At 43.9% G+C, this 27,001-nt stretch overlaps 1 protein-coding gene across 4 annotated transcripts in view; it reads left to right on the top strand.

The window, feature by feature from the left end:
* Positions 1–26,685, top strand: part of Dcp1a (decapping mRNA 1A) — a 48,139-nt gene extending 21,454 nt beyond the window's left edge. Inside the window, exons 4-10 of one of the 4 annotated variants that reach the window (XM_052189972.1) lie at positions 2,230–2,296; positions 5,201–5,339; positions 12,554–12,667; positions 18,720–19,478; positions 21,202–21,267; positions 22,353–22,571; positions 22,848–26,685. In XM_052189972.1, the coding sequence (XP_052045932.1) occupies positions 2,230–2,296; positions 5,201–5,339; positions 12,554–12,667; positions 18,720–19,478; positions 21,202–21,267; positions 22,353–22,571; positions 22,848–22,928 (1,445 nt within the window). In that variant the 3' untranslated portion in view covers positions 22,929–26,685. The remainder of the gene's footprint in view (positions 1–2,229; positions 2,297–5,200; positions 5,340–12,553; positions 12,668–18,719; positions 19,479–21,201; positions 21,268–22,352; positions 22,572–22,847) is intronic. The other 3 variants (XM_052189974.1, XM_052189973.1, XM_052189975.1) reach the window with 3 other exon arrangements.
* Positions 26,686–27,001: the final 316 nt, after the last annotated feature.

The following is a 27,001-nucleotide window of genomic DNA, read 5'->3' on the forward strand; positions in this document are numbered from 1 at the left end:
GCCTTTGTTTAAAAAAAAATGGCCACCATAGACTCACAAGAAGTGGTACTTTAGGGAGCCTGGCCTTGCTTGAGTAGATATGGCTTTGTGTCACTGGGGAAGGGCTTTGAAGTCTCAAATGCTCAAGCCAAGGCCTCTGGCTTACAGTATCTTCTGCGGCCTGTTAATCAAATGTAGAACTGTCAGCTCCTTCTCCAGCACCTGCAGGCCGCCATGCTTCCAGCCTTGATGGTAATAGACTAAACCTCTAGACTGTCCACGCTTACAAGCCAGACCCAATTACAGTTTTCTTTTTTTTTTTTTAATAAGAGTTGCCTTGGTAATGGTGTCTCTTCATAGCAATATGACCGTCTTAAAGTACACAGCAACTCTACTCCTTATTAAGGCTTACTTTATAAATATTCTAATCAAGACATTATAGGAAAAAGACAAGTAAATAGACATGAAAACACCTAGAAACAGATATATACAAAAAAGTTCCACTGCTATTTACAAAGAGAGAAAAGCTTCCTGGCTAGAGGGAGACTTGTTTCTAAGAAGAAGAAGAAAAAAACAAAAAATCAAACACAGGTGCATTAGATGATGTGATTGTTAGTGCTTTGTCAGCCTGACAGGATCACCTAGGAAACAAGCCTCTGGACATGCCCATGAGGAGTTCATCTAAATTGGGTTCGTTAGTGTGGAAAGACTTGCTTTAACTCCAGACAAGGTAGCTCCGCAGTAGCTCACACCATTCAGCCTCCTGACTGGGCAGAGAGCGCAGCTGCCTCAGGCTCCCAGCCCAGTGAGTGCCTCCAGATGATAGCCTGCCTCCCGGTAGTGCTTCACAGCACTCGGAGGCCTTCCTCAGCCTTGTGATTGGCTTATTCTCATGTCTTCAGTATCTCTGCACACCGTATCCAACATCTGCTGTAAGAGCTAAGTTATATATTGCCATCTTTTATGATAAAAGTCATTTATCTAAATCTATTTTAAAAAAAATTAAGCCAGGTGGTGGTGGTGGTGGTGGTGCACTCCTTTAATCCCAGCACTTGGGAGGCAGAGACAGGCGGATTTCTGAGTTCGAGGCTAGCCTGGTCTACAAAGTGAGTTCATGACAGCCAGGGTTACACAGAGAAACCCTGTCTCGAAAAAACAAAACAAAAAAATTAAAAGGGGTGCTGGAGAGAGATGGCTCAGCATTAAGAGCACTGACTGTTCTTCCGAAGGTCCTGAGTTCAAATCCTAACACCCACATGGTTGCTCACAACCATCCGTAACAAGATCTGACACCCTCTTTTAAAGTGTCTGAAGACAGCTCCATTGTACTTACATATAATAAATAGATAAATCTTTAAAAAAAAGTCATTTATCTTGCAACAACAATTTTTAAGTCTTCAGTTGTATGAAACGCCATACTAAGAAACTCATAAATTCTGCTTTTTGCTTAGTAAACTTGGTTTTCAGTAATCAAGACATTGATGTTACTTTCTTGTTAGTTTGGAATTATCATCTACACTGATTGAATCCTAGTTTAATCAGCAATCTTTCTTGATAATATGTAAGTAATAGTGCATTTGATATTTAGTGGCAGATTATGACGTTTAAAACTCTGTGTGAGCCAGGTGGTGGTGACACATGTCTTTAATCCCAGCACTTGGGAGGCAGAGGCAGGTGGATTTCTGAGTTCCAGGACAGCCTGGTCTACAGAGTGAGTTCCAGGACAGCCAGGGCTACACAGAGAAACCCTGTCTTTAAAAAAAAAAAAAAAAAAACTAGGGCTGGAGAGATAGCTCAGTGGGTAAGAGCACCGACTGCTCTTCTGAAGGTCATGAGTTCAAATCCCAGCACCCACATGGTGGTCACAACCATCTGTAAAGAGATCTGACACCCTCTTCTGGTGTCTGAAGACAGCTACAGTGTACTTACCTATAATAAATAAATAAATCTTTAAAAAAAAAACAAAAAACTAGCAGTCCTCCTGCTTCAGCCTCCAGAGTAGCTGGGATTATAGGCATATGTTACTGAGCCTCACTTGATTTTTGTTATTAACATCTTGAGTGTCTTGCCTATCCTGATTCTAACAGCTTTAGGGCAAGGCTCCATGTTTTCATTTTATTCCTTTTTCTTTTTTCTTTAGAGGGATTACTAATAATGTGAGGGTCTGGTGGTGAACCCTATATTACATTGTTCATGTACTCATACTTGAAAACCTTATGCTCATCTCTTTTTTTCCCTTTGTTTTTCAAGTGTCAATATACAGTATCTGGTTTTATGACAAGAATGACTGTCATCGCATAGCAAAACTCATGGCTGAGTAAGTATTTATATTATCCCATAGATTAATGAGAGGTGAAGCCTTACTCTAATCCCAGCGTCTCTTCAGTACTAACAGTTAATGTATAGCATATCCCTCTCAACTTCCTTTTTATTACCAAAAGCTTGACAAAGGCAGATTTTATTTTTCTAAAATTACCTGTAATCAGTCTTACTGGTTCCAGTGTATTTACAATGTCTGTTCCCTTTTAATCCATGTGACGAGTACATTAGATTGATGTGTGTGATTGTTACTTACAAATGTAAGAATATTCGTTTAATGATTTAATGTCAACAGCATCTTTTTAAATTATTAAATTTTCCTTTGTAGCACTTATCCACTGTATCCAGTCCTACAGACAGTTGAGTTTAACAAGTACAGCTGCCAGGTTGCCTGGCAGAGACTCTGAGGTGCATCAGGACATAGCCTGACCGCCGTATACAGAGAGACACTAATCTCTGCTTGATGACTGGGACTGTGTTTGGTGCTTGATGAACTTGGTTTGAGCACAGGCTGGGTTTAACAGTCTCCAGTATATACAGTTAGTCTTCCAGAAGATATTTAAGACTCACGATCTTGAAATCTAGAAAATAATTTCCATTGAATTCATGATCTAAAGGATGACTTTTTTATCCTTGTGCTGGCCTATAGATGTTAGCTCTTGAGTGACGGATATGCATTCTGGGAGCCCAAGACACTGGTGCTAGGTGGGGCCTGGATGATACAAAACTAGAGCAAAATGTACAGCCAGCAGTCTGTTCTAGCACATACTGGCTTCCTCTTTAGTTTTTGCTTAAATCTGCAGTGAACTCTACTCTCCTGCCAAGTCAAAATTCTGTTACTCTCTTGAAGATTTGTATCTCTTTGTCTGGAGGAAAATAGTCTTGATTCTTTTAAGTTTTAGTTAATCATCCTGAAAGTATAATAGTTTACTCAGTAGCCTCAATTCTAGGTATGCTTACACTTACAAAGGCCAAGTTATAATCCAGGCGTGTCCTGATGGAATGTTGATTCTTGCTGTTGTGTCATCTGCTCTGGCTATGTGAGCTTGCGGGGCAAACCAGGAGTGTTTACCACTAGCTGCACCTCCAGGGCTTTGCTACCTGTAAGCTAACAGTCTTCCTAGAGAGAGTGTTGACTTTGTAGAAGCACACTTCTTTTAAAACAGTTTGTCTGTAAAGATACACCATTTCTCAACAGTGGTGTTCATTTGGTTTATGAAGGTAAAGATTTATTTTGCTCACGGTTGTCAGTGTGGTATGACTAGAGGAAGTGCAGGAGCATGGGCTGACATCTACAAAGGACCTTGCTGTATTACGGAGTGGAGCACGTCACATGAAAGTCACATGAAAGGACAACCTCGCAGTCTCTGAGTCTGTCTTGCAGAAAGAGCTATGAGCGCCATCCTTATGACCTCAAGCAAGACATTTATTTGATACTTGCTGTTTTTTGTTCTGTTTTGTTTTGAAAGTGGCAGGTGCTCAGAAGACAAGTATTTAAACTTAGGAATGTATCAGTAGGTTGATGTTCTTCTGCCAGATTAAAGCATGTAGGCCTGAGTGGAGAATCTGTCTGTGTGAGCCCTGACAACCACTGAGGGGAAATTGTCTTGAAGTGTTTTCTGGGGGCCTTGGTGGCACTCCAGGTACTAACCTTTCATGATTATTGGCTGAAGACTGAAGGCCATCTGAACAGGCTATCCTAATCCCCAGAGTAGATATGGAAGTAGAAATGGGAAGTGAAGGAAATTACTGAAAGTGATTACAGATGTCTGTAATCCAGTGCTTAGGTGCCAAGGTGAAAGGATTGTGAGTTCAAGGTCAGCCTGGATGACATAGCACATTTCAACTATATAAGAAGGGAGACCTTATGTCCCCCCAAAAAAGTGCACAGTTGATAATGATTTTATATCTGAAGAGAATGCCTCACAAATGCTGCCACTAACTTGGGGATGAATGACCCTGGTCACCAAAGATTGAAGAAAAAGAAAGGGAAAAATCGTTCATTATTATATATCTCCCTGCATATACCTCTGCTCTCTATGTAAGTCACAGTATCACCCCACTGAAAATGCTGCTAAAACGTTGCCATCTTATATATTTAAACAAGTGGTTTGGACTAGGGATAAAGGTCAGTAGTCACTGCAGTAAATAAAGCATGCCTGTCTGTTAGCCAGTCCTCTTTCCTTTGGACACAGTTCTTCCCATAGGCCTTTGATAGCCACTGTATAATAATTCTCCAGCTCAAAGCTGAGAAGCCATGTAGGAAATTGACTGCCTAAACTTACTCAGTCTAAAATGTGGGTGCTCTCTTTAGTCAGTGACAGGATTGTAAACTTAGCATTAAAACTTTGAGTGTTTGCTCAACAATGGCTGTATAAGCAGCTTTGGAGAGCTTGGGAAGGTTTGTTTTATCTTAATGTGAGATTTTGCCTTGTAGGATTTGAAGTGAAGAATTAAATAATGCCAGATTAAAATTGAGTACATACCCCTAGCCACCCTGAGTTTGGTCACATATTTAGTGCAGAGCCTTTTGTCTGCTTAGAGATTCACCAACATGCATTTGCAAGGCTGCTGGCAGTATGCTGTTCAGTCTTCCGTGTCCTGTGATGTCTGTGTACTACTGAGTTCTACTGGGGTTGAGTTACTCTTAGTGGAAAAGGAGACACTTGAGTGCATTTCTTAACGTACCTACTTCTACTACCTCCAGAAAAAGATTCTGTTTTTTCTTTCTAAATGTAAGGGACTTTGCTGTTGTGACGGGATGGTGATGTGTTTAAGTCGTGTGTGTCTAGGATGAGGTAACTGAGGAAGGCTCTTTTTCTATTGCAAGGACAGTGTCGTGTGACACATGTACTTTATCCTCAGAAAGTGGACTTTTCTGAAGCCTGTTCTCCTCCTACAGTGTGGTAGAAGAGGAGACACGCCGATCCCTGCAGGCTGCTCGAGATAAGCAGAGTCCCAGCCAGGCCAATGGCTGCAGCGAGCAGAGGCCTATAGATATCCTCGAGATGCTGAGCAGAGCCAAGGACGAGTACGAGAGGGTAAGTCTCCGTGCAAGTCTCCGTGCGAGCCGGGAATAGAGCCAGGGGCAGGCCTGCTGGGCGCTTAGACTGCATGGTTGCTGCAGAGCTCGTTCAGAAAAGAACAGGCTGTGATTTCAGGTGCCTACCTCAGTACTCGTTAGGAAGGAAGGAACTGTGACAATGCTTATTCTGTTCCTGTAGTCATTATAGTAACTGTGGGAGCAAATGGCCTTGGAGGGTGGAGTTGGCGCTCAGGGAGTGTTCCAGGGGAATCGTCACAGCTCCCCTTTCTCCTGCCATCATGGTCAAGTGCTACATGGCCTTGAGAATTTATATAGGTTTTGAAAAATAGTCTGGTAATTTGTATCCCATAATAGTCAATGGCACATTTGTGTTCTATAATTGAGCTTTTCTTTTTCCTGTTTTAGGGGAGAGTGGTTTGGGGAGTATTTTGTTTCTTGGTTGTTTGGGGGGTTTTGAGACCCACTGTTTTAGGTCTCACTGTTGTGGTCCTGACTAGCTTGGACTTTTTCCTTGTAAAAAAGTGAGTTCAGGCTGGTCTTGAATTCACAGAACTCCACCTGCCTCTACCTTGCAGGGCTAAGATTAAAGGCGTGTGCCACCATGCCTGGGTATCTCTTGAGTTTTGCATTGGATTTTATGTTAACTGATAAGATTTCCTCCTAAGTGGTAATGAAAGTGGCAGTTGCAGAACATGAGCTAATTGATCCAGCTTGTATTTACAAACTGGTCACTCTGCCAACGGGGACACTTGTTTTCTCTGTTGCCTTGGTAATGGAGTGTGCAGTTTGCCTGCCTGCTGTTTGTTTGTAGGTGGGGTGTCTTGTAGGCCTCAGTGGCCTCGAACCCCTGATTTTCCAGCCTATGCCTCCCGAGTACTAGGATTGTAGACACTCACAGCCACCCTCAAAAGCAAGGGGTACTTCTTGCCAGTGTCTCAGACCTGACTGCTGGGGAAATGTCCTAGCATTTCTTAAACCTTATACTCACTAGAGGAAGCCTCAGCCTTCCTGCTGTTTCTGCAGAGTTCCAGCCGGCTCCTCACCTCCCACTGCTGACGCAGTGCTTTCCTTAATAATATAGTTCATCTCCACTCTGCAAATCTTCAAGAAGCAGAGTGCGGAAAAGGACTGTCAGAAATCATGATCCTGAGCTGGCGTGACTATAGATCATACCTATGATTTCAACAAAGGACACCAGGACAGGGGTGCTGGGAATTTGAGGGCAACCTGGGCTACAGAGTGGGACGGTCTCAGAAAAATAATAATGTTTCAATGGGTAAAAATCACTTGCCACATAAGTCTCTGGAACCCACGGTGGAAGGATAGGACAGATTTCCAGAAGTTGTCCTCAGACTTCCACATACCCTTCCATGGCATGTATAAAGCCACACATTAGATACACATATATACAACCACAACAAATAGAAATAGAATAATAAAAATTTGAAAAATAAATCCTTTCCCACTGGGATAGTGCTTGATAACTGTAACCTCAGCACTTAGGAGACAGGCAGACTTCATAAGACTGCCTTTCCCCTCACCCCTGCCTCCCCTAAAAGAAAAGGCTAAATGCATGCTTTTTAAACAGTCAACACCAGCTTCTAGGCTATTGATAGTCTCCAAAAAAGTATTCAGATTGACTAAAAGAATTGAGTCAATGTTGTAGCTGTCTGCCCGGCTCTGTCCCTCTCCCATTTCTCTACCCTCCTTACCTCCAGCAGTCTTGGGCCTCTGTGGTCTGCAGACAAAGTGGCCTCCCATCCACACACAGCATCAGTTTCATTCCCGAAGAATGTCACACACTGCCTTTCAATATCTCAAGAACCTAGAATTCAGGGAACGGAGTTTGGCAAAAGTATTCTGGAGCTGAGGTTTCTCTTTAAAAGTATTCTTACCTTTACACATACATACATACACACATACACACATGCATACACATAGACACAATGGTCGTATAAAATAAATCTCAAAAAATATATTTCTAAAGAAACTAAATGTTGGTAAAGCAGTCATCTGTAATCATGATTTTTAAAATCAAATTAAAATAAAAATCAGGGAGTTTATTTTGTTGTTGTTTGGTTTGACTAATTTATTTTCCATAGGTCCCTTCTCAAAAATACCTTGTGCTGTTTCTCATTGCCTCTCTGTGTTCACTTGGGTACTGATGGTCACTATCCTGAGTGATGATTTGATCAAAATATCCATGAGACAAGAACTAGATACTTCTCGGTGGGACCGGTTCTGCAAGTGAGACTTGGCTTCTCTGTCTGAGAAGCAAAAGACACAAGAGGAAAGACATTTTTCTTGTAACACTTTCCATGTGTGACTATTATCTACCCCTGTATCAACCCTTAGACACTAGGCCTCTAGGGTCAAGTGGGCAGTCTAAACATCTCTTATAAGGCTTCTATTTTCAATTACTGCAAAAGCAGTTAGTACAGACAGCATCTTCTATTGTAGAGAACATTCTAGAATATATAAGATGCTATACAAGGTTAGATTCAAATGAAATGTTTGAAGATTTGTTAAATCTTTAACATTCTGTTTATAGGGTTTTCTTTTTGTCTTTAAAAACTATAAGCAGGGCTTCTTTATAAACAAAGGTTTATTTTCTGCCTTGTTTGCCTGTTGTACCACATGATGCTGGTATTAGAAATAACCCTGGCCCTACATCTCAGTGTCTGGAAGGGTTCTCTCCAGCAGCACATAGATAGTCCCTCTGTTTTTTTGTTTTGTTTTGTTTTGTTTTTTTGGTAGACTTGGGAAATTTCCAGCCAAGGGAAGGGAGGTAAGCAAGGGCTCAGATTTAATATTAATTCTAAATCCTCCCTGTTCAGTTTATATAAGATAGACATACCCCCCCATCCCTCCCTCCCTCTCTGCTTCTCCCCCTCCCCTTCTGTCTCCTCTCCCCTCCTCACCTTTCTTCTTTTTTGTAGTCTCACTCTAACCCATGCTGGCCTCAAATAAATGATCCCCCTGTCTCAGCCTCCTGACTACTAAAATTACATGTTAATACACTACCACACCCAGTACAGGCCCAACATTTTACATAGTATTTATAAAAGACTGTTTGAAATTTAAAGCTTTGTAAGCATTTTATGTCAACAATCCCTGTAGTTTTGTTTTTTTGTTTTTTTACCAAGTTTTATATTTCATGTAATGAATGATAGCCGGAACCACAGACCTTTACAGCTATCCCAGTTCGCATTGGTTTTAGCCATAAGACAAACTCCTGGGTTTTGAGCAGCATTATTTTTAAAGATTTATTTATTTATTATATGTGAGTACACTATAGCTAGCTGTCTTCAGACACACCAGAAGTCGTCAGATCTCATTACATATGGTTGTGAGCCACCATGTGAGTGCTGGGATTTGAACTCAGTACCTTCAGAAGAGCAGTCAGTGCTCTTAACCGCTGAGCTATCTCTCCAACCCCTGAACAGTATTTTTAATTGTTTTTCAAAATGTGGGAATATCATTATTTACTTTGGCAAGCAGTGTATAATGCTACAGAAATTTTTATGTTCAACGATTAATAATAAACAAAAGGAAGAGAATACAGTAATTCTGCCAGCTAGAAATAATTGTTGGTAATACTTGGCTGTCTTGTTCAAAAACTCTGTCCAGATGTGTATGGTTGTTTGTGTTGATTCTATTAGCTGACTGTAATGTGTTCTTTACTACAGATCTGCATTTATATCAGCAATAACTATTCATCTTACAGGAAGTGCTTGTAAGATTTCAGTTGATACAACAGACAGGGTTTCACTGTGGTAGTCCTGGGTGACCTGAGTCTCACTTTGTAAACCAGGATGGCCTCAAACTTGCATGCCCAGTTACATAAACAATACCCTAGATTTCTCTTAATTCTTTTTCTTAATATCTCAACACTACGGTCCTGAAGCTAAATCACCATATATCATACTAATCTCCTGAGATTAATTACTTCAAACGGAATTAGTAGATGAAAGATTTTTACTTAGGCTAGCCTCCAGACACATTATATAGCCAAGGATGACCATGAACTTGGCTTCCAGTTCCCGAGTGCTATAATTATAGGCATGTACCACCATGCCCAGTTTATATAATTCTAGGGGTTAAGCCTCCTTAAAGATTTTGCCAAATATTATAAAAATTACCCTCCGGCTGGGCAGTGGTAGTGCACGCCTTTAATCCAGCACTTGAGAGGCAGAGGCCAGCCTGGTCTACAGAGTGAGTTCCAGGACAGCCAGGGCTATACAAAGAAACCCTGTCTCGGGAAAAAAAAAATACCCTCGGAATTTGTATGTGATTATACATATCTCTTAATCTTGTGGCTGACTGCCATCATTAACACGCAGACGATAAACCTCAGCCTCAGCAAAGGCCCTATACAAGTATCAAACTCCCCTCAGTGCTCCAGAACTCTGAGTAAAGTGCCCACAGTCACACAGCTCATCTCACAAGTTCTATTTAAGGATTGCAGAGTCCAGGAACTCAAGAGCCACTTGGGCCACAGTAGAACTGAGACCTGTCATTGCCTTTTCCCAAGTGAAAGAAAGCGTCACTAGAATACAGCCCCAGCCTGCGGTCCCCAGGTGACTTGCTGAGTCCAGGTCCTCTAACCTCAGCTGAAGAATGACATTGGGACTCTCTCACTTAGGGAAACTCCATAATATTAATATTTCTGAGCATTGTACCTTCTGCTTTAAGAGCTTCTTAGGAACAATGTGTTTCTCTAATACTCAGTACCAGTCATACCCCGTGGCAGGGTCCGTAGTGATTGATGATGGCCCTGTTCAGAGAGCTTTAGTTACATGATGAGTTCACCAATCGGAAGGGATCCTGTCCTTTAAAACAAAACGAAATTTGATGTTCTAAAATACTACGAGAATTGTCACTTAGATAGGAAAAGTACAGTGTTCTCCCCACTCATTTAATACTTGAGTCCCTTTCCTGGGCTGCGCATGTTTCTGAACAGTATGGTGTTAAGAAAATTGCTTTGGAGGGAGGTTGTGGGGTGGGGGCTTGTGGAGGGGTAACCAGGAAGTGGGAGAGCATTTGAGATATAAACAAATGGAATGATTAATTTAAAAAAAAATTTTTTTTAATTTATAAAAAGGAAAATTACTTTTACTTTTCTTGTGGAAATTGTTCTTTCTCTGCATTGAAAGTTAGAGAAGTTTCTTGTTTTGTTCTTGTTTATTTTTGTTGATTCAATAAACAATACTTAGCAAAATCTGCAGCAAAAATTTCAAATGTAACTTTGGTTCCCAGAGTGCCATCATAGCTGCATGTCTATTCAGTGACCGTGTAAGGATTCTTGTGTATGCTACGTTGGTTATTTATTTTGCAGTATTGGGGTTTGAACCCAGTACCTTGGGCATGCTCAACAAGCTCTACCAGTTACCCAAGCACGGTTTCTTCTTAGTAATAAAACTATGTTCACTTGCAGTTATCACTTTTAGCAAGTTTGAATGTAAATGGTATTGAAATGATTAAATGTCTGCATGTAAACATATACACACAAAGTGAACCGTAAGTAAACTGTGGCATCTTATGCAAATTCAGCTCAAACTGGCTCATAAATCTAAATATAAACATTAAACTCTTTAAGGACTACTGAAAAGATGGTTCAGTCGCTAAAGTGCTTGTGTACAGCATTAGTCCGAGCTGAGCTCCTAATGCCCATGGGGCCTTGCTGAAGATGCAGAGATGAGAGGGTCTCTAGGACTTGGTGGACAGCCAGTCTAGCAGAAGCCATGAGCTCCAGGTTCTGCTCAGAGTGACTGAGGGCATCCTACACCAGTCCCTGGCCTCCCCATGCACATATAAGGAAAAAAAAACTACAACTGAGTCAGATGTGGTTGTCATATCTGTAATCGTAGGACTTGGGAGACTGAGGCAAGATATAAATTCAGAATCAACCTGGAATACATAGCAATTTTGTCTCAAAAATAAAAAACCTTTTAGAAGAAAAGTGTATACCACTGTATCCTTGATTTATCTTTGCTAGGTTTCTACTCTAGTGAAATGAAACTTTTGTCTCTACAAAAGTTATTGAAGCTACATTCATAATCAGACACTGAACATAGGGCCTGAAGAGATGACTCAGTTTGTAAAAGAGCTTGCTGTCCAAGCATGAGGCCCAGAGGATGATTCCCATCACCCATATAAAAGCATCGCTGTGTCGACTGGGACCCACAGCTAGAATGGATGGAGAGTGGGGAACAGAAGGATTAAGGATTTGCTGGCCAACCTGTTTAGCTTAAACAGTGAGCCCGGTTTCATTGGGAGACCCTATCTCAAGGGAGCTACCTAGCTTCCTTCCATACAAGTGCTCTCCCATACATACACACAGAATTACTACACGTAGACAAATAGTCTCTTAGAATGAAAAAGTGCTAGAGCAATGGCTCAGTCATTAAGAGCCCTGCTGCTGTTCCAGAAGACACTGTTGAGTTCCCAGTACCCACACTCACAACATCTCCAGCTCCAGAAATCCAATACACCATTCTGACCTTCTTAGGGACCAGGCATACACACAATACACATATATACATGCCGGCAAACACTCATACACATAAAATAAAAATCTTTAAAAATGGAAACAATACAAATGTTATATACTCAACAATTAACAAGGAATGGGCTATTGATACTATAGTTTGTATGAATCTTTATGCAAGTGACAGAAGCCATTACCATGGCTATATTCCACTCCACTTCAGCATTTTTGAAAAGAAAAGCCATGACAAAACAAACCACTGGTTTCTTGGAATGCTCAGAGGTCATAACCTTAGTAAGCCAACACGGGGGATTGGGGGGGCACTTTTGCAGTGTGGCAGTGCTTTGCACCCCAGCCATTGAGGTGGGCATAGTCCAGGTAGAGGTGCCTCTCCCAACGGTTAAAGATGTCCTGTGTAACTTACATCATGGGAAAATCTGGTAGAATAACAGTTATCTTCCCTTAAAATGAATGTTTAAAGTGGTAATGGTTGGAGCTACCATGCATAGAAATAGATTCTCCACTCCATAGAAATTTATTATAGAAGTTAAGATGAAAATTGATAGAAACAGTTTTAGGAGAATTTTTGTGTATTTTTTTTAAATTAAAGTTTAATTAAATTAAAAAATAATTATTTTTAATAACTTCACATGTGAACCAGTCTTTAGACAGCAGTCCTTTTAGAGATGATAGACTTTTTCTTTTAATTCTTTTCCAAGAATCAGATGGGCGGCTCAAATATCTCCAGTCCTGGGCTACAGCCAAGCACTCAGCTCTCTAATCTGGGAAGCACCGAGACTCTAGAAGAGACACCCACTGGGTCACAAGATAAGGTTCGTACAGTTACAGCCTTAGCTTTGTCAAATAGCAGAACCGTACCATTTCATAAGGATTTGAACCACTGTGTAAGCTTGGCCTATCACTTGTCTGTCAGATCATATGTGTGACATCATGATGACACATACCCAACTCATTTCCCAGTCCCATGAAACTCTCATGTGCACTATGAAGCAGCCTCCTTTCTGGTCTCCTAGCTTTTGCTCTTGATACTGCCTTCTCTGTGCTCAGCCAGACCAGCAGAATGATCCTGGTAAACAGAACTTTCACCCTCTGCTTTCACAACCACAGTGTGGTGTCCTGCCTCACTCACAGTGATGGTCCACTAGACTATCCCTGCTTCTGGCCTGCCCCTCTCCCTGAGCCATTAACTCCTAACATCTGCCTGACTCACTGAGCCCCTGTTCCACCGGGACTGGCACCGATGGTTTTCTCCTGTGACTTTCTCTGTTTTCTTCTGGACTCTGATGGTTCCTTGGGGCCTGCTGTCACCCCTCTGCCTTCCGTCCGCTACTTGCCTTCTCTTCCTGAGCTACATTCGTTAGCTAATGTGGTTTGATTATATCCATGGTCCCATGACAAAGGGACCCGCAGTTCATTTGCTTGGGTTTTGTTTTGTCTTTTTTGAGACAGGGTCTCACTATGTAGTTCTTGCTGTCCTGAAACTTGCTTGTATAGACCTACTGTGCAGTGCTGGGATAAAAGGGGCGCATCACCATGCCCTCCCAAAGACTAGCAGTTTCCTCTACCTGTTCAGGGCTGGGTCTTGGTTTTTGTTTTTTGTTTTTTGGGGTTTTGGGGGGGGGGGGTTTGTTTTGTTTTTCTGAGACAGGGTTTCTCTTTGTAGTCCTGGCTGTCCCGGAACTCATTTTGTATCAATGCTGCATCTTTAGCACCTAAAAATGTAAATATTATTTAATTGATTCATTCTCTTTATAATTGGTAGTCTGATAAGACAACAGATTAAACTTAATATCAAAAGATTATAATTATGTAGAGTGGTAAGTAGTTCAGAAGCATCCAGATGTGGTAGTGTATGCCTGTAATCCCAGCACCTCAGACACTGGGACAGAACTGTCACCTACTGTCCTGTTTGAGGCCAATCTGTTGTATTGTATAACTTTTTCCAGGCCACCTTGGATAACAAAAGCAGAGTCTATCCCTTAATAATATGCATAGATAGACACATAATACTGAAAGATTCCACGTACTCATCCCTATTTCCTGTTGAGAATATCTTGTAAAGTGTGGCATTCTGTCATATCCAGAATGTTAGGAGCCACACACCATCATGCTCACATGCCACGGGCCACCCCAGCCACCCCAGTCGCGTCTGGGGGCCTGGGATGCAGGTTCTCGAGGCAGGTGGGTAAGGATTCAGCGGTGACAAATAGAAACAAACACAGAGGCGGTTTGAATGTGAGTGTGTTTTGCAGCTCTGGAGCAAGAGTTTTTATGTATAGAGAAACGTGTTACAGCTCTGAAAACCTGTGTCCAGTGAAGAAGTACAATAGAACGGACATTGCAATAATCATTTGGTACAGCAAAATACGAAATACAGAATCATCCAAGTATTAGAACTTCAAAAAGGGTGTTTCCAATAAAAACAGCCGGGTAGAACAGATATTGTTATGATCATTTGGTACATCAAAATATAAAAATCATCTAAGGCTAGTGGCAAATTCCCAAGAATAAACTAATGAATTCTTATGATCAGTTACTGTTTAACTTATGGCTCCTGTTTTTCTGTAAGTCTTCAAAGCATAAATTTAAACTATTTTATTTTTTTTTCTTTAAAGCTTTCTTAAACAATATACCAAAACCTGCTTCCAATGGCACACGTGCAGCCATATATAATTGTTGGGAAAGTTTATATTTACCAATTCTATCTCATAGATGATTTATAAAGTGAAGCACTGGTTTTTCCTGGAGATGAGGTCATCATTAGTGACTCAATCTCAAGGGATGGTTTTGTAGCCATAATACTCGCTTAAGATCTTAGCCTAGGCTATCAGGAGCATCTCGTATATAGGAAAAGGAATAGAAAACATGAGACAGATAAGTTGCCGAGAGAACTACACCTCAATAGAAGAATTCCACAACTGTTTCCAGGAGGCCTCCCCCTGTTGAGGTCAATTGCCTCAGTCTGTGGAACTTGTCACACAGATCCTGCTGAAGGTGCTATGGTACTCATCGTTCTTGGTTGTACTTGTACTGTGTATGTGTGTACATGTGTGTGTACTCCATCTGTAGTTCTGTCCTGTGGATGGGACGTGCCTGTAACGCAGTCCTTGGGAGGTGGAGGGAGGAGGATCAGAGGTTCAAGACTGACCCTAGGTTACACAGGGAGTTTGAGCCCAGCCTGGGTTATCATATGAGACACTGTCTCATAACAAATGAAACTCAAGGGTGGAGAGTAAGGGAGACTTACTGGTATACACTATGTACACAACTGTAGTATAACAACCTTGTTAACATGTATATTGTATGCTAATAAAGACAAACATAGATACTTCATTCAGAATAGCCAAAAACTGCATACAACCCAAATGCCCTTTAATAGGGAAATGATTCAAAATGGTTAGACTATGGAGCTGGAGAGATGGCTCAGTGGTTAAGAGCACTGACTGCTCCAAAGGTCCTGAGTTCAAATCCCAGCAACCACATTGTGGCTCACAACCATCTGTAATGAGATCTGACACCCTCTTCTGGAGTGTCTGAAGACAGTTACAGTGTACTTACATATAATAAATAAATAAATCTTTTAAAAAAATGGTTAGACTAAATTATACAGGTTGAGCATTCCTAATCTAAAAACCCATATCTAAAATGCTCCCAATCTTTACGGACTCACCACCTTTGTGCTGCCATCTAAGCACAGTGGCTTCCTGTCATGCTCTCTTCTCCTACTACCATCTTTTTCATTTCTCTCTTTCTCCTTTTTGTTGTTGTATTTTGGCTGTTTGAGACAAGGTCTCTCGCTATACTGCTGGCTGTCCTGGAACTCGATGTGTAGACCAGGTGACCCTCAGCTCACAGAGACCACGTGGTGGCTCACAGCCGTCTGTAATGAGATCTGATGCCCTCTCCTGCGGGGTCTGAAGGCAGCTACAGTGTACTTACAGATAATAAATAAATCTTTCAAAAATATATAATTTAGGATATATTTTATATATATATATATTGAGATATCTTAGAGTGGGCCTCAGATCTAAACCAGAAATTCACCTGTGTTTCATCTAGATGTGGCCTGATAGTAAAATTACAAAATATTTTTTTGTGTGCTTCTATTTTTACTTTGACCTCTGACATAATGTGTATTTTCATCTATGACCTCACATTGGGTTTTAAAAGAGGTTGAGGTTGGGAGCATTTTAGATTGTGGGTTTTTAGATTAGGAACGCTCAACCTGGTGGCACATGCCTTTAATCCCAGCACTTGGGAGGCAAAGGCAGGCAAATTTCTGAGTTCGAGGACAGCCAGGGCTACACAGAGAAACCCCGTCTCCAAAAAAACAAAAACAACAACAACAAAAAAACCAGGAACGCTCAACCTGTATAATTTAGTCTAACCATTTTGAATCATTTCCCTATTAAAGGGCATTTGGGTTGTATGCAGTTTTTAGCTATTCTGAATGAAGTAGCCATGAGTATCCATGTTTGTCTTTATTAGCATGCAATAGTTACAGGCACGTCCCATCATGCCCAGCTCTACGAGTTTGTTTGCTGTAGCAGAGTGTGGGAAGGGCACCCACCCGCGTGCGGGCAGCTACTACAGGCGTGCACAGGCGTGATGTGGCAGGCAGGGCTCCTCTGTCTGCCATCTTACTTCGTGTCATTTGTTAGCAGAGTTTCTCGTGAGCCTGCAGCTTGCATGGCTAACTAGTCTAGCCACTAAGTCCCCATTATCAGTCCAGTCCTACCAGCCCCAGTGCTGGGACTGCAAGGATGCTGCTAATAGGGAAACCACTCATTTGAAGACATGTAGGCTACATTGCAGGACTCTGTCTCAGAAACACACAAGAAAATTGCATCTTTTTTCCAGCTAAAACCAAGGAATTACAAAGCATTGATATTTGGATATTGTGAAGAAGCTGTGTGATTGTCTACAAACAATAACAAATCCCTAATAATCCACCCTTACAGAGTTACTCTATTTAGTGATGCTGCCATCTAGTGGTGAGTAGCAAATCGTGCTGCCAGGCCCAGTATTAAATTCCGCGTCATAGGGAAGGGGCCACAGAGATGGTGCAGTATCTAAGTGTTGGTGTGTGTGACAGTGTGTTCCCTGTGCCTCACATGAGCTTGTACTCGTGAATACACTGTTGTCCAGTGCTTTCCCTTGGTTGTCTAAGCGGGACTGGGCTGGGTTCTTAGGATGCTTCTCTCCCTCCCGTGGAGTATGGAGCTCAGTAGGAATCTGAAGGCGATCCTGTCAGCGGCTCCTAAGTTCTAGTTTTACAACTTGCTCTACTGACAGCTTGGTGGGGGTTGAGATTTTCTGGTTTCCTTTTGTTTTCTGGGGTGTAAGGAGGAGGGTAGGGATATTGGTTGGTTGGTTAGTTATCTGGTTTGGAAATATACTTTGTTGCCTGGGATTACCTTACATTCAGACTGATCCTCCTGCCTCAGCCTCCCCATCCTGGAATTATAGGAGTGAACTACCACATGCAAGTTTTAGTTCATTTTTTTGTCACAGAATCTTGAACTGTTTTGTTTTAGCATAAAGAATTTTTTTTTTAACTCTTGGGTATTCAGCAATCAGGAAGCTGGACCAGATTTGTTGAAACCTCAAGACCAGTCAAGTTTCATAATAGAGCTGTGAAATAAATGTCACAATTACATTTGTGATTATATACATTTTTTATGTATACAGTTATGTAAATTTTCCCATTAATACTTGAGAATTGAATCTCTGTATCTTTTATTAAGAAAGTGGGATCTGGAGAAGTAAAAATATGAGGGAATTAAACCTTGTAAATTGTGATTACTATTTATTACTATTCCTTTTTACTTCTATAATTTATAAAGAGATTTTGATGTAGACTCACTGTGTAGGAGGATCTCTGTGAGTTTGAGACCAACCCACAGTCTACATAGTTCCAGGACAGCCCAAGCAGTGTGGAAAGACTCTGTCCCAAAATACAGAAAAACAAATGAAACACTCTCCAGATTCAGAATCTCACTTTAAATATAAGGCCACAGCAAAAAGAGGAATAAAAATCCCCTCCTGGGCTGGAGAGATGGCTCAGTGGTTAAGAGCACTCATTGCTCTTCCAAAGGTCCTGAGTTCAAGTCCCAGCAACCACATGGTGGCTCACAGCCATACTTCATGAGATCTGACGCCCTCTTCTGGAGTGTCTGAAGACAGCTACAGTGTATTCACATATAATAAATAAATAAGTCTTTAAAAAAAAAAAAGAAAGAAAGAAATCCCCTCCTATGCATGTGTCTGTGCCAGGTAAACGTTCTACCTCTAACCCCACTCCCTCCCAGCTTCTAAATCAGGGTCAGGCTTCTCCTTTCTCTTCAGGGTTCTGTAATGTAACGGTGTGGAGGAGACATGACCAAGTGATAAGTGGCTAACGTGGGCTTGGGGTCAGGTTCCCGCAGTGCAGTGCTGACTTTCTATCAAGAACAATAAAGGTGGTCCTCTCTCGCATGGGCGTCACTTACCAGTGTGTGACTAACGTGGGCACTTGACACGTCTGTGCCCAGCTTTGTTGTGTATAGCTTCGACCTTAGCCATGTTCACCAGGGGAAACAAAGTGAATGCTAAAACTGTTCTCCAGAACTGCAGAGCATGGGATTTTGTCACTGCACAGTTCTCCCCACCCCGGACCTGGACTGGCTCTGAGGGGAGGTGGTCTGAGTCCTGCAGGACCTTAGTGAATGTTGAGGCTGTTCTCACTCGCTGTCCTTGTTCTCCTGTGCGCGTGTGCGCGTGTGCGCGTGCGTGCGTGCGTGCACATGTGCGCGCGCGATGGAGAAGTCTGGTCCCCTGGTTTTGGAGCTTTCTTTGACTATGTCATTGGCTTTTGTTTTTCAGTCTGCTCCATCTGGTCACAAACATCTGACGGTAGAAGAGTTATTTGGAACCTCCTTGCCAAAGGAACAACCAACAGCTACAGGCCTAGAGTCAGAAGACACAGACAAGCTGCTGGGAGAGGCACCACAGAAGGAGCCCAACTCATTCCTCCCATTTCCCTTTGAGCAGTCAGGGGGAGCCCCTCAATCTGAAAACCTGGGTGTCCATTCTGCCGCTCACCACACAGTCCAGCCTGAAGCCAGCGCCCCGGTGCTGATCACTCCCGCCTCCATTGCCCAGTCGGGTGACAAGCATCCCCCAAGCTACACACTCCCACTGAGCCCTGGCCTCAGCCCCACTCTGCCAACTGAAGCTCCTACCACACAAGGTCCCCACTTACCTCGGAATAGCACCATGATGCAAGCAGTAAAGACCACACCTAGGCAGAAGTCTCCACTCCTGAACCAGCCAGTCCCTGAGCTAAGCCACAGCAGTCTGATTGCTAGCCAGAGCCCCTTCAGAGCCCCGGTAAGCCGGGCACACCCAGCTGGCACAGCCCTCCCAAGCGTTGATCTGCTCCAGAAACTCAGGTTGACCCCACAGCATGACCAAATACAGGCCCAGCCGCTTGGAAAAGGTGCCATGGCACCCAACTTTTCCTCGGCAGCTGGCCAACTGGCCACCCCTGAGAGCTTCATAGAGCCTTCCTCTAAGACAGTGGCAGCAAGAGCGGCTGCCTCAGCCTCCCTGAGCAACGTGGTGCTTGCTCCAACCCTTCAGGTAAGACAGGAGCAGGAGGGCGTATAGAAACGGGACTATAGAAGCTTTGGCTTTAGGTGACGTGGGCAGTGTGTGTGTGTGTGTGTGTGTGTGTGTGTGTGTGTGTGTGTTATTTTGTGCAGCAGCCGTGCCCAGCCAAAGATGTAGTGTGTGTGTGTCTTGTTTGTTGTCTGTCTCAATGGTCTGTAACTAAAATTGCTCTGTGGGGTGAGGGGAGGAGCTGTCTGTTTCTCTATGGTCTGTAACTGAACTTGGTGTGTATACTTGTATGAGTTTCCAGGTTCTATAATAATTTAAATTTGCTGTGTAAGTAGACCTGGAGGAGTTAGCATTGGAAAATGAATACATTGTAAGTTAAGGAATGTGAGTTCTGTTTCAGACCTTGGGAAGGCATTGAAAGGTTCTGAATGAAGAGTTACTTGTTGGTAATGTCAGAAACAGGAATCAGACCACCCATTCCAGGACAAGCTGTCACTCACTTTACCTGAGCAGTGGTGGCCTCGGTTGAGCACTGTGGACAAGTAGAATTTTTAAAATACCCAGTCAGTGAGGCTTTGTGGTAGATTGGTAGAGAGGGTAAAGGAGAGGTTTGCCCTTTGAAGTAATTCAGTTTACCAGTGACAAGATGAGCTGAGTGGAAGGGAGGGAGTGGGTGTGCCGCTGGGACTGCTGGCTGCCTGTCAGCATCTGGGTCTGACACAGGAAAGGAAGAAGTGTCCTGCCCAATGGGTAGGGTCTGTGCTGTGGGTGTCACAGCCCGGGGTGCCCTTGCTCCGCTGCCTTTGCTCTCAGACTACAAAAGAAACATGCGGAGGGGAGTTTATTTGGATTTCTGGTCCGCACCTGCCTTTCCCACGTCCCACTCTAGAAGACAGCACTGCACTCTAGCCTGCTGCTTGGCATGAGCCACTGGCGTGGGTGTACACACTCATTTAGATGGCAATAGCGACCTTTACGATCTTGGTCTTACCTGATATAGTGGCACATGCCTTTAGTCTCCAGAGGCAATCTGTGATTTCAAGTCTAGCCTGGTCTACATAGCAAGCTCCAGGCCAGCCAGGGCTATCCTGTATCAAAACAAAAAGACCCTCACACCTATAAACCACAGTGAAGAGAGCTGAGGCAGAGGACTCTTAGGTTAGAGGCTAGCCTGAACTACCCTGGTCTCAAAACAAAAAACAGAAGGACCTGCTCCATCTCTTACAGTGTGCTTAGTATGAAGGCTGTTGAGTGCCACTAACCAGATTCAGAGAACCTTTGAAGAGCGTGGGGCTGTAGACATGGCAGTAGAGCCACGTGCCTGTCCTGTGCAAGGACCTGAGGTCAGCTTTCAGCACTGCGGGAGAAAGATTCTTAGCATTTCTACTGTACACATCTGATGTGTACAGTAGCTGCTTGCGAGGCTGAGGCAGGAAGATTGCAAATTCAAGGCAAGCCTCAACCTATAGACAGAAACAGATTCTAGGGCTGAGGGTAGGGCTCACTGGTAAAGTTGAGTCATGTCACACTTTTCTTAGAGTCGTCTGGCAGATTCTGTCCATACATCCCCTCGGGAAACTCCCCGGGAGCTGCACTGTCCGAGGCTCTCATTGTGGAGATAAGGCATTGGGAGTGTTACCAACAAGTTCCCTCCGCTCTGAACCATTCCTTGATCCTGCTCTTTCACAGACAGACAGCTGAAGCTTGCTCTATCTCTTCTTTTTTTCCCCATTAAACATTACAGTCTATGCAGCAAAACCAGGATCCTGAAGTATTCGCCCAGCCTAAGGTGTTACCCAGTGCCATCCCGGTAAGGATGCCCTCACCCCAAGTGTGTGTACCTGTGTGGAGGCAAGAGCTGGCATTGGGTGTCCCTATTAGTTCTCCACTTTATACACTGAGCCAGGGTCTCTCCTGTCTCTCCCTCCTGTGCCACCACACCCACCCAGATGTTTTGTTGCTGGGGATCCAGACTTGGGTCCTCAGAAGCTATCATAGTGCACACATAGCACTGCCCCAGCCCCGGGACATTCGCCTGCGCACACGCGCGCGCGCGCACACACACACACACACACACACACACACACCTCCCCCTTCCTGGAGAGCACATTGAACAGTTTTGGGTTCTACTGGTGTAAGGTAGGCTCCTACCACCTTAGTGAAAAGCTGTAACATTCCAGCTCTGTCTGTCTCAAATACCCCTTCTAGGATAGAGTTGCTGTGCTCCTTAGCAGAATTCATTGCTGTGGCTTAAGACCTATGTTAATTCTGCACAGATGTCTTCTTGACTATATAGAGGGACAGATCAGCCACTGGGTGGGCCATGTGGATCATTTGTAAGTGGGTGGGTGCTGGGGCATCTTTCAACCTGGTCTCTATAAGAGATACGCCTTGACCTAAAGAGTGAAGAGTCCCAGGAGGTAGGCATGTCCTGCCACAGTCCCTGGCTGATGATGAAGGTCCTCAGCCTGTCCACCTCACTCTTCAGCTGCCTCATTTCCCTTCACCCAACTTTAAAAGACAGTTCTCCATGGCACTTGCTCGCCTGCTTATTTATGAGCCTGTACCCCTCTCCTGGATTGTCAGAGATTAGCCTTCTGTCTGCTTTAGGTTAGCCTGTCCTGTTGTGTGGTCATCAGTAGAAGTAACTAGCCCAGTTTCATACCAGAAAGTAAGCTAAGAGGGATGGAGGGTTGGCTCTGCAGCTGCTGAGCGGCACTGATGCTCGAGCTGAAGGGTCCAACACCCTTTTCTGGCTTCTGTGGGTAACACACACACACACATACACACATGCAACCAAAGCACCCATATACATAACATAAATTCTTAAAGAAAGGGAAGGGCAAGCTAAGTGGCTCAGATAACAAATGTGACTATTATTGTGTGTCCCCGCAGATTGCAGGCCCTTCGTTGGTTACTGCAACGACCGCAGCAGTGTCTTCAGTCCTGCTGTCCCCCAGCGTGTTCCAGCAAACAGTTCCTAGGTCCACAGACCTAGAGAGGAAAGCCAGCTCCCCCTCTCCCCTCACTGTTGGAACCCCAGAAAATCGGAGAAAGCCTTCCATTATTCTCAGCAAGTCCCAGCTCCAGGACACACTGATCCATCTAATAAAGGTACGAAGGGTTCCTTCATTTTTAATTTTGTATCTTAACAAGGCTTAATATATATTGGTGCAAATTCAGAAACATGCCTGGCAACCGCCTCTGCCCAGGTCTGTCCTCCTGGTGGAACAATGGATGCAAACCTGGACTGTCATTGTGACTGTCTCTGGGGGCAGATTATTTGGGGAATTAGCCATACCAGTCAGGTCTGTGTTTTCCTAAGGTGTTATCGTGGGGTTGAGTTCTGAGGCAGTAACAGCCGGTATGTTTGCTTTGCATCTCTTCCAGAATGACTCCGGCTTCCTCAGTACACTTCATGAAGTTTACTTGCAGGTTCTGACCAAGAACAAAGACAACCACAACCTATGACTGCAGTGAAGGCAATGTGAAGGGAGAGGGTCCGCCTCAAGACAAGCAGGCTTCCTCACGGAACACCTACATGTTCCGTGAACATGGAGCTCTGAGGAGCCTGAGAGAGAGAGAGAGAGCCTTGTCTTTAAGGATGTTTTCTAGAGACATTCTCAGTGATGATGGAGGTTTCACTGTGAAGCATCACCAGCAAACCTTTGTTTGACAAAAACAACAAGAGACCATTGTGTTGAGTTATGTGGGTGTTTCATCAGCTGTGAGCCAGTGTGTGGAATGAGGAGCCTGATTGTCAGCGTGCTCTCCAGGCCATGGGGAGGAGCCCACACCCTCCCTCCTCTACCCCTAGAAGCTATGAACTTGATGTCAGCTCACAGAGTAGCTTCAAGTTTTAAGGATCAGAATTTAAGTTGACTCTTTGGAAGGTATTTGTTCAAGTGAAGTATATTTTCTATGAGCACCCCGCTTGGGCCTTAAGACTTCTGGGATGTCTTTGTGTTCCGGGAAGTATCCCTGGTCCTGCCCTTCCAGTGAAGCACGCAGGCTGGGCTCTGGTGGAGCAGGCTTCACGCCATTGAAGCAGAGGCCAGGGCTGCACAGATCCAGATCCTACCAGAAGGCTCCATTTTAGTGAACTCTTGGCAGTTTGTGTCAAGTTTGTGTGAAGCGCAGCCTTACTTTCCTTTTCTGTCTAAACACAGTTGAAGTTGTTGTTGATTGTTTTTCTTAATGCATTGGCAAAAGGACCAGTGGACCAAGCTGACAAAGCCATTCTGGTTCCATTCCTCAAACATGCTGAGAGCAGTTTAAAGCTATGCAGAAAAGGGAGCTGTCCTCACACTGCCTTCCCTTGTAGACTATGGAGTCAGTACGCAAGTGTGAGACCCAGAGCCTCCCTCACACACAGTGTGTTCCTGGGCTGCGAGCTCTCCCAGCCGCAGTGCAGAACTGGAAAGATGCTTCGTGATGCTGCTATTGATCCGCCATGGTTTCTATTTATTCTTTTACGGCATGTAATGGTGTTTGGTAATATTTTAATGTAGAATTTGATTATTTCAGCAATAGTAATTTTGAGATATTCTTTGAATGAAAAGTGTCTTCGTTTCTATGATACAGGTCATTTTCTAGTATTTAACCAATTAAGATGCACTGCTTACTTTTCTGAGCACTATTTAATGATGGGTAAGAACCCAGTCAGCTCAACCAGCTAGCGTTTAAGGACTCGCTGTGAACAATGCTGACACACCAGCGGTCCCACGGGCACAGTTGCTTAAGCTTTAATGGGAACTCAATCAAAGGCTCATCGATTTCTTTGTAGCTGAAGTTTTAGAAAATTACTTATCAATTACTTATTTTACTCTGGTCTTAGTTTTTAGCCTAAGAACACTTTGACCGGCTTGTGCTGACCGACGTGCTTCCTGGACAGTGTTTTTGCTTCAAGTTGAGTGTCTCCTCTCGTCTACCTAGTTCTGTGTGAGGTGTGCAGAATTCAGGGGAGCCTAGACTTCTTCATACCAAGTTAGGGATAGCTTCATGGTAGTGTGTAAATATAGCAACCAAAAATTAATTGTTCATGTGTCATCTAGGCAAGATGGAGTCATAGTGAGGTGATGAATGTGGCTGACGGTAGGTGGTGGTGGTCAGGGGCCGCGGGGCTGTTCTCATAATGTGAACATGCCTGTAGGCCTGATCGCCCCCGCATGTGGCCTCAGTGGGCATCAGTAGAGAGGATTCAAAGCATCTTCTTCTGATAGGTATGAATTCCACTGACGCTTTTGAGTGTGTGTAATGTGCTGTGAGGCTGAAGAGTGGGTACCCTAGAGCGTCTGCGGTCAGACCTGATACTCTCACCCTTTAATCCTAGGAAGGACTATGATAAACAGAAGGAGAACCTCTGAGAGGGAAGGCTTCCTCAGCGTAGATGTAAACTTCTGGGTGCTGAAGGGATGGAGACTTAAAGTGGGTAAACCTGTTTCAGCTCCAAGATTTACACGGTCCAAGCATTTACTTAGAATTCAGACGCCAGAAGTTCCAGATCATGACTTGCAGGAAGCTGGGCCAGAATGAGTCCCCAGAGAGTCAGGCCAGGCCTGACTGAGGTGCGGTTGGATGAGTCTGGCCCGGGGAAGCTCTGTTGCCTTACTCCTCATTCAGGCACATTGTCCAGACCCTCTCCCTCTGCTGGCTAGAGTCGCTTGCATGTTTACAGTGTCTTCTGGAACCTTAGTGTAACTGAAAGGGACATTGGAGATGCTTCTTGCTAAGCTGGCAGAGTCCAGAAGACCTCATTAGGTCCTGCAGTCCGTCTATATACACACCCGCCCCTCACCTGGTGGTCAAAGGGTCTGGAAAGAGCAGCCCAGAGTTCAGTATGCACTGTGTCTGGGGTGTCACCAGTGAGTGACACTGCTCTTTCTGTTGTAGTTAATGTTATGTCTTTGAATGGGTAAGCACCCAGCTGCCCCTCCCCCAGTCCTTCTCAGACTGCCTTGTTCCCGGTTGTTACCTCCCGGGGCCCGGGGCCCACTTGATCTACTTGACTTCGAGTGCTGACTCTCAAGTGACCATCAATGTCAGGAAAGGCCTCCCCGCAGGCTCCACAGACTGTCCACAGCTTGCCCCCAACAGTGATGTTCATTCCAAATCCAAGCCAAGGCCTTAGCCCGGGCCTGGCTTAGATACCAGTGACCAGATTTTGCATGTGCAAACATTGGTTCTCTCTGTGGCCTGAATCTCCTTATGGGAATGAATTATAAATGCCATTGAATCCACTAGTAAGTAATCTTTTTAAACCATGCAACTGTATTGCTCTGTTCCCCCCAAAGAATGTCGTTTGAAATTTCCTCATTTCAGTACTAGAGGCCAGAACTGCCATATAATTATAATACTGATAATGCAACCTGAAACTCAAGGTGCCTACCTGCTCACACAGCAGAGATGGCCATCATACTGCAACTCAGAGGGAAGAAAGGGGCATGGGCCCAGGAGGAGCCTGCGAGGCAGGCACTGAGGGGTCACAGCCCGAGTCCTGTGTCCTCACGGTACACCTCCTGAGGACCATGTGTTTCTTCTTGCCTGCCTTTGTTTTTCTTCAGTTGTTCAGAGTGTGGATCTTCTAGAACCAGCATTGCCCGCCCTGTTCAAGAATCTAAAATGCTCTGGTCTGAGCAGGGCACCTTACAGTGGGCTTTGAAGGCCGCTCACGGAAGCGTTTCCATGAGGACCAGGGCAGGCCTCCAGGAGCCTGTGGGGTTTAGGGTTGGGGTTGATTTGTTTGTTGTTGTTTTGTTTTGTTTTTTTATTTTAAGTTTCAGCAGGAGAGATGTGCAATGTTTAACTCGGATTCCGATCTGACGTCACTCTTTCAAACGCTGCAATGCAATACAGATCACTTTGAAGTGGGAAAATGCAGAGCTGTGTTTGCCTTTATCTGTGAATCCTAAGACACGTGTTGTTGGTGTGCGTGCTGAGTGCTTTCTCTCTACTGCTTTGACCCTTTGACCCATGACCCTTTGACCCATAACTGCATTGCACCAGGCTCTCCACCCTTCCGAGGAGGTGAGATGCCCCGCGCCACCATGAAGCTTTCGTTCCGTGAGCGAGCGCAGTACCACCTCATTAACCTTTTTAGTGGTGTGGATTTTATACCATCTGTGTATGTTTGCAAATATTAAGTTATTACATGTTTTAAAATGAGCATTTTTCATCCTAAATTTTATATGTTTGCAAATATATTTTTTTAATAAAATTTCAAAACCAAGTTTTAGCACCTACTAAAAATTCTAATTGTGTTTTTTATTTAATCTGTAAAAATGGGAACTTTCAAATGATTTGTACCTCGCCAGAACCCTGTGCCACTCAGGTGAGGTAAAGGGGGAAACAGAACCAGCCAGAATCAGGACAACCTACATACCTGGTTTTAACTTACATTTCTCCAGAAAACAGCTGTTTTCTAAATCCAGAGGGACAGGCCCATGTGTGCACAGGCTGGGCTCCGTGGGTAGATGCTTGGTGCATCTACCTCTCTCTCACACACCCCTCTCTTTCTCTCACACACACCTCTCTCTCACACATAC

This window comes from Apodemus sylvaticus, chromosome 8, assembly GCF_947179515.1.
Source record: "Apodemus sylvaticus chromosome 8, mApoSyl1.1, whole genome shotgun sequence".
In the NCBI taxonomy this organism is placed as follows: domain Eukaryota; kingdom Metazoa; phylum Chordata; class Mammalia; order Rodentia; family Muridae; genus Apodemus; species Apodemus sylvaticus.